At 38.6% G+C, this 8,098-nt stretch overlaps 1 protein-coding gene across 1 annotated transcript in view; it reads right to left on the reverse strand.

The window, feature by feature from the left end:
• Positions 1 to 252: 252 nt before the first annotated feature.
• Positions 253 to 8,098, reverse strand: part of KPNA3 (karyopherin alpha 3 (importin alpha 4)) — a 29,602-nt gene continuing 21,756 nt past the window's right edge. Inside the window, exons 11-16 of the mRNA XM_010142750.1 lie at positions 6,841 to 6,969; positions 5,217 to 5,321; positions 5,018 to 5,089; positions 4,754 to 4,916; positions 3,735 to 3,829; positions 253 to 1,222 (exon numbers count right to left, since the gene is read on the reverse strand). Coding sequence (XP_010141052.1) covers positions 1,124 to 1,222; positions 3,735 to 3,829; positions 4,754 to 4,916; positions 5,018 to 5,089; positions 5,217 to 5,321; positions 6,841 to 6,969 — 663 coding nt within the window. The 3' untranslated portion in view covers positions 253 to 1,123. The remainder of the gene's footprint in view (positions 1,223 to 3,734; positions 3,830 to 4,753; positions 4,917 to 5,017; positions 5,090 to 5,216; positions 5,322 to 6,840; positions 6,970 to 8,098) is intronic.

Here is an 8,098-nt window from a genome sequence, read left to right on the forward strand (position 1 = left end):
CGATACTCCAAGAAGGAAGCTTTTATGACGCTTCTAAGTAGTTGCTGGTTTGTTGCCAACCACATCATAAGCACTGGTTACTAAGTAAAAAATAGTTTAAGACTAAATTACAGTAAACATGAAAGCTCCACAGTTTAAACCCAATATAAATCAACCATATCCAATTATCAATTTAAAACAAAATATATTGACTACTGAAAGTTGAAAGCAAGATTCTTTTTAACTAATACATTTTTTGGACAGAATTTTTTCTTTTCTACAGTCTGGGACTCTTGCTTTCAGCTTAAACAGAAGTTCAAGTCCATAACAGGTTGTAGCTCAGGTAAAATACCATGCACAGCATTTGATTACTTCAAAACAGCAGGAACACACAGGCTGAAGTGAGTGGTCAGATAGGGCTCGCTGTTCTCAAAAATTAGGTATAATGGCAAAAGCTTTACCAGTCCAAATCTACAGTTCATTCTCCAACCCTGGTTTCTGAGGCAGTTAATGAACACACATCAATTACCGATAGCTGAAGTAGGTTTTGTTTGTTTGTTTTAAACTTAAGTGTTTAATCAATTGCCAAGTGTTTATTTTTTCTAAGTTACTTTTCTTTCAGTTTCACCAATGAAATTCATTTGGCTTGCATTTTTGAATCTATTCTTCCACACAGAGTATATGAAAATATGTTTGTGGAGGACGATGATGGAGGCTCAGAGAAAACTGGGCCCCTGTAAAGTCTTCCAAAATGTATGCATCATACCGAAGTGTCTTGATCCACAGCGCACCATTTTCCAAAGAAGCTACTTTTCCGTGGAAAGCCAATGTGCCACCACTATGGAATATTCTTAACAAAACTGCAGATTGCGGTTGTCAGCATGTGGCACCAGGAAAAAGGCAAAAAAAGGTAGTTGGGACTGTTAAAAAGAATTCTGAAACAGTTTTAAGAGATCATGCATATGCATTTACAGTCCATGTGATAGTGACGTTTGGCAACTGCAAAGTGACCGATACATGGCTTGCTTCAGAAGCATCAAAACGAGGAGGCGTGTGTGTCTTGGAGCCTTTTGTTTCTTCACTTGGTAGCCATCTGGTGGTGCTTCATACTGGTGTGGGACAGAGAAGCTGCACTTTTTTCAACTTAAAAATTAAATTCTTTTGTTTGAAGGTTGGCCGTTGGGTCAAAGTTGTAAGTACCTCCTTGAGTGGCTTCAGGAATGAGACTGGGATCTTCGTCGATCTAAAAATACAACAACAAAAATACATGAGAGGCCAATGCCCTGCACAATTCAGTACATACAGAAGAGATTCACCAATGTTCTTTTTTTCCCTCTTTTTAAAAAATATTATTGCAATAAAATTAGATCATTTTTCCAACTCGGTTCCTCAAATACGTTTAAAAAAGAACAACACATCAAGTCTGTTCTAATACCATTAGGGAGAGAGGATATTGTAATGGTTAGGGACTGGGTTGCTGCTTGGTCACAGCAGTTGCTATTTTAGCTGTGTGATTTAATTTCCAATGCCAATTTTTAGTTCTTCTCAAGTTGGCTAATCACTAGTTGCGAATTCCAAAATTAGTTTTGTACTTTCTCCCATTTTCAACATGAAAATAATTTTTATCGGCAGCTGACAGAAATACTTATATAAAGCTTAAAAGAGTACTCAGGGTCTCCTATATCAGAATCTGAAGGATTTAGAATTACTCATTTCAGAGCAGTTTTATGTAGTTCTCATAAGTGCAATTAGAATTTTTTTTTAAACCAAAAGTACTTCATTATAGATATAAAAGGAAAGGCATCAGTACCAAACTTCCCCCAACTTCCCCAGAGCTGTTAGCATTTACTGCAGGTATTTATTGCCTCTAGGAACAGCAAACAACATGGTCAATAGCATCAACATGCACAGCTTCAAACCCTACCTACCCCTCCTCCAAATCACGAGCTGCACCTGTTCTGTGAACACATCACCTCTGCAAACCAGGCTGCAGGAACTATATGCCTCGTTTCAAACCATGCGTCATTCTGAAGCAGGTAAGAGCCCTTGTCTGTGGGGTCTAAACAGCTTTCTGAGATCTGGCCTTGGAGTAGAGCGGAAGCCAGAACTGACTCAGCTAAAATCTTTGTTTCTCTGTTCTTCGGGTAACAGTGCCTAAACTGGAGGGAGAGATTAAGGCCTTTGGTGACAGCAACAATCCGCAGAAGGAAGAGTGAGGCACATCATGCCCAAATGAAGATCGAATCCCATTTCAGAATGCTTTGAAAATGTTTGAGAGTTCATAAGCAAGCACTTCCATAGGGGTACCACAAAGTAACGTTACCTGAACTCACAGGCCTTTACCACAATGAAGTCAGGATGCCGTTACTGCTGGTCCTAAAGCACATGCCTGTGCACTTCACAGGGCTCAGCAAAGGAGCAGATGGGATTAACAATGAAGGGATATCTAGTAGCCAGCAACATCTCATAAGAATACAGAAGATCCTGAAGTGACTGGGAGAAGGCAGGAATATTCCTGGGCAGTCAATCTTATCACTGCCAAACAGGCGAACATAAGCAGTCTCTTGACTCCCTAGGGCAATCTGGATTTTCAACCCCCTCCCCCCCGCCTTTTTTTTCATCAGTCCTCAAATGACAAGGGTTATTTTCCTACTTATAGTTACTGCCTGAAAATTTGTCTGGTTTTATGTTCCAAGTCCTATCTCCTAATAAAGGAACTTGCACAATTTTGAGTTTCAGAAGCCCCAGAAAACACGGTAACAATGCAAACAATCATCTGAGGTAGTCTTGCTCCTGAGTAAGAGAGGTAAATTCAGCAAATCAGGCACAGATTAAATTGTGCCAGTTCATGTAGGAAGTAAATGCTCAGCAGGGAGTACTAACCTCAAAAGGGCTATTTTCCCCACCCACACCAACTAGACTGTGCTCTTCAGAAGTCTCAGAGCTGTTATGGAGACTATTAGACTCTTCTCACAGAATCATTACAAGCATAGGGAACTTTTCACATATTTCTGGTGACTAACTTCACAATCACATGATGGGCCCATTAATTGAAAACTAACAGTTCCTAAAGTTAGAGCTGGTACCTGAAGAATTCAAGAGATGAACTGAAGACGTAGTTCTGCTAGGCTGCAGAACTACAGACACCCTGGATGGCCTAGCAAAGATAACTATTATTTGTCTTCAGATTGCTTGTTGAAGTCCTTCTGAGGCCCTCACAAGCAGCCAGCTGCAGCAAGAGCTAAGAACCCAAGGGTCAAAATGCCTAATCAGAGTGCAATAAGGTATCAGATGGTCTAGAGCAATCAGCTGCAGAAAGCATTAACAGTTTTGCTGACTCTTTTCAATGCAGGTCCAGACCGAGCAATTACAGAGCAGAAATACAGTAATCTATCTGAAAGTAAGGATCTGCCGACCCCTCCAAAGACTGATGTATGGGAAAGTCAAAAGGAGAGCCAGAGAACTGTTCGGCTTCTAATCACAAGTAATTACATGTCAATTTACATGTCCGTGTGATAAAATTAGGTCAGCATCTATCAATTTATTAGGCAAAACCAGAGCAGTCATCTTGATATCCTTGGTATTGAAAAACTCTTAAAGAGTTTCAATTAAGGGAAGCTGTACCCAAAAAGAAGCAGGAAAACTGACTTCCCAGATAACCTATGTTCATAACAACTGGAATTGAGGAACAATGACAAGGTACTTACTAAGCTAACAGCACTGCACGTATACTCTCCAATCGTTAGCATACTTACATCATCACCAGAGAAATACTGATCTATGATTTCAAACGCTAGTTTATAAATGTCTTCATTCTCATGCTGTTGCAAGGCTTCAATTTTCTCTAACCCTGAATAAAAGAAAATTTAGAAGAGTTTTGTAACTTTAAACTGGAATTACTATTTCAAAAAACCAAAGAACAATAATGAAACATTACTACTGAAACACCCTAGAAAAGATGTACCTCAGTTTGCAAATATTATCTACACAGTAGCTATCTTTGAGAGGAAAGAGAATTAGTTTGTGAACCTCTGCATGCCGTTTTATGAACAAGGGATAATGGAACCTTCCTCTCCTTTTAGATAGAACTCTGTAATTTTTTTGAGACTTCTGTCTACTACATAGCTTTTGTTTCAGTCACTGTGCTTTCTGTATATCACCAAAAGGAAGTGGTTACATTTGTGTGTTGCATTTGTGTGTTTAAAACAACAAGGTGACAAAGTCTCACACCAAGAGCAGCTTAAAACACTAGTCCCACTTTCAAACTGGATATGGAATAATGGGAAGTTCTTCCCTTGCATTATTCTGTGTAGTACGTTCTTCACCGTCCGTTTACTGCTATCTTACTATAATACATTACTTAGCATGTGTTAAAACTTGGATTGCCATATCCAAAAGACTCCTCATCCTGCTTTAGTCTGTAATGAAGTTACGATCATAGCAACTGCTTCTAAGGCAATGAACTACAGCAAGAACTGTGTTTTACCTCAGAACAAGGCATATGCAATAATCCAATGAAAACAAGTACAATTCTCATATAAACCTATAAAATACCGAAGCTACAGAAAGCTCCTTTAACAACTGCCTCCAGCATGACCACCTCTAAACCAAACTAAACAGGAAAAAATAATTTAAAGTAATTTATCTCATTACAAAGTCTCACTTATTCAAATAGCCCCTGATAAAAAATGCTGTAGTAAATATTAACAGCAGTAAGGGAAGACAAAGTAATGCCCAGCAAATTAATTTTTTCAAAAGCCCGATAAGCACTTACCTCCACACTCTTCTATAATTTCAGCTATTGTGCTAGCCTCATCACCAGCCATTATCAGGATGTTTTTCAGACCATCCAGCACCACCTGTACCACTTGAGAATCCTTTACTGAGAGTAGATTGCAGAATGGTGGGATTACATTTTGCTGTACAAGGTATTCAACCTAAATAATGAAAAAAAATAATGTGCCTTCAACATTGTGCTTCTTAAATATGGCTGCATGTGCAGCGTTTCAGTGACCATTTGAAATCCCACTACACATACCTGATCTTTTCTCCCACTTATTGTCAAATTGCTAATTGCCCAAGCAGCTTCCTTTTGTGTTCCAAAGTCCCCCTGAAAAAAAGCTCAGTAAAATCAGTATGGAAACATCTGTCAAGCTTATTATTAAAAAATCACAGACTCCTCGTGTCAGATTTATAAAAAGAGGATGACAACTTGCATAGCTGATAGTTTGACTGACCTTAGCCAGCTGGTGTATGATCATAGGGATTAGTCCAGCATCTATTACAGCCTGAACTTGTTGCTGGTTTCCTGCTGTGATATTGGAAAGGAACCAAACTGCTTCCTACAATTGGACAAAAGGAAAAAGGGAAACACTTTTAAAAACCAGTCCACAGATGAAAAAAAAAAGCCCCCAAACAACCTCAAAACCTAAAATCACACTGAACAGAACATCCAGGTTTCCTCCCCAATAGCACTTCTTGCACACAAACTTTTATTGCACTGTGAAAGCCAAACATGCAGAGGCTCAACGCAGAATTGATAGGATTAAATTGTGGCGCCAGATTATTACTTACACAAGGAGTGTTTCCATACACCAGGGAGCAATACTGACTTAAACTTTATATCCACTTTGCACTGCTGGAGTCACAGCCACATTTTATACTTTCAATTAGTTTTACAAAGGAAATATGAAAGCTGGTGAAACCTCATCACGGACCTCACAAAGCTCTTTCAACTACCAGGCAGGACTCCCAGTCCCGAGACTTTATTTTACAGCAGTTATCATCTTCAGGTAGTTCATGGACAGAGCTAATGTCTATCTAATGACAGTTACAAATTCCTGGTTAAAAAGGGGGAGACTTGTCAAGGCAATCCAGAACAGCTTAAAAAAGCTCCAGTCTTAAGTAAAAGACAAACAGATGTGTCAAACAGTCATTTATGAAGCACTGCAGGAAAAAAAAACCAAACCCACAATGGGTTCTCTTTTTTAGGGATGTGTATCTGTATTTGCCGGTCATAACATACACTTAAAACAAAACTCAAAGCATTTCTAGACTCTCCTTATACAAAATAATTCTTTTCTGAGAATTCAAAAAGCTCTTCATCACTCTTTTGTGAGAGCTAGAAGGACAGGCAGAAACAAATCACAGTTTGAACTGTCAAAGACAGAGAGCTCTTGACAGTTGACAGGGCCTGAAAAAACAAGTAGATCTCCCCTCCATGATACACTAAGCGGGGGAATCACATAAGCTAAACAAAAAAGCCTCCTCCTCAGCCATACCCATCGAAGTGCAAATAACATGAAATACAGCTCTGGAAAAGAGGTCACTGATCTCTTTCTTTCATCAAACTCCCCCCTATTCCATCCAGGCTTTGCAGCAGTGAAGTTATCTCTGCTAAAAACAAGGAGAGGAAATGCAGGGACAGTTTTCAGAAAAGGACAGTGGTACTCTCTACTTCCTTGGAGGTGAAGATGGACAAGAGAACAAACTCCAGTATGAAAAGATGGAGTGGAAAAATAATCAGTTTTACTCATTGGAATCAACCTGAAGTAACACTCTTTAGTTATGAAAAGCTGTAATGCAAGTTAGCCAGTTACTAACTTGGCAAATGAATAACCAGTTATCACAAAACCCATCAGTGCTCCCAAGAAGCACTAGGCATCAACACCAATGCATGGATCCTCACAATGGCTGTTCGTCTTTAGCCCTGATCAAGCACCAGCCTCAAAGGCTGCGTCTTCATACGAAATTGCTCACATGCTGGAAACAGCAGCTGTAAGAAATTCTTCCGTAATATTCTACAGACTACTGGTTTATTTCTTAAACAAAGAGATTAAGTTAGGAAGAAACAAATCATACCTTGTTTATCTTCTCTTTAGGATGCGTCAGGAGATTTGGGAAATAAGACAAAACATCACAATTGAGAACAACTTGTGTCTGTTCATCAGTACCAGTTACTATGTTGCCTACTGCTCTCAGTGCTGCTGTCTGAACATCCAAAGTGGGAAGGAAAAAAAATTGCATGTTAAAGACAACGCTGTTACTTACGCTAAAACAAAGATCATTTTAAGACGTCTCTTTATAAAAACACTTTGCAAAATACAATTTAGCACTTAATCCTCTGAGCTACATCCTAAAAATGGGTACTGTTTCATCAAAACAGACAGTACAGCATTTTACTGAAAAGACACACTGCAGCTCAACTGAAGTGTAAAGATTAGAATTAAAAAGAATGTTAAAACAATAGAAGAGTTAATTCATCAGTTATCTGATCTGAGTTACAATTACATTAACTGACTCTCGGCTTTGATTATGTCTGCCAAGGTTGCTTACTTCTCCGTTCAGCTTTCCACTACAGAATTAAAAAACCCAGGACTATTCTTCTTACTGACTCTCAGCTGACTTTCAGAAATGGACTTTATATATTTATGTATTGGTTAGTAAATGCTTTACAAGTGACAGAATAATGGAGAGACTCTTTTGCATCAAGTGAACTGGTCTGACAAAGCTCAACCCAGCCAAGTCTCATCCAAAGTACAAGCTAAACAAACACAAATGCACAGATACATAAAACAACTCCCAATAACGTTGATTGGTTTATAAAAACCAAGCATGCACTAACTTCTAGTTTCCCTTTGTCTCTGAAAGTAAGCAAACATGCTCAGTTAACCAACACGTGTTGCGGATTAGAAATTTGCTTTACTAAAAGGACTCAGAATCTGCCAATATTTTAAATGCTCAAAAGGTCCTAAAATACTAATTGATTTCCAGGGCTAATTGGGCAGAATATGCACAACCATGTACGCAGCAACAGAAAATAGCACATTTAACTTGAATTCTGGAAAATTAAATATTTAGGACTAGAAAAGGAAGGCAACCCTGCTAATTACAGAATGGAAGTTAATGTTTAACCTGTCACCTTACTTAAAACTATATTAAAATTATTGGAGTTTTCTTTCATTTTATTAATTTTTCCCCAGTGCAGGTTGACATTTCTGTTCAGTTCTACCTTCAACAAATGTAGCTATAAATGCTCATCAAAGTACTCCACTAATAAATGCTCTAAGGCACATTTTTTAGAATAGAGCTTACAAAGGACTACTCAATAGCTGCTGAA

This window comes from Buceros rhinoceros, unplaced genomic scaffold (genome assembly GCF_000710305.1).
Source record: "Buceros rhinoceros silvestris isolate BGI_N320 unplaced genomic scaffold, ASM71030v1 scaffold9229, whole genome shotgun sequence".
NCBI classification, from domain to species: Eukaryota; Metazoa; Chordata; class Aves; order Bucerotiformes; family Bucerotidae; genus Buceros; species Buceros rhinoceros.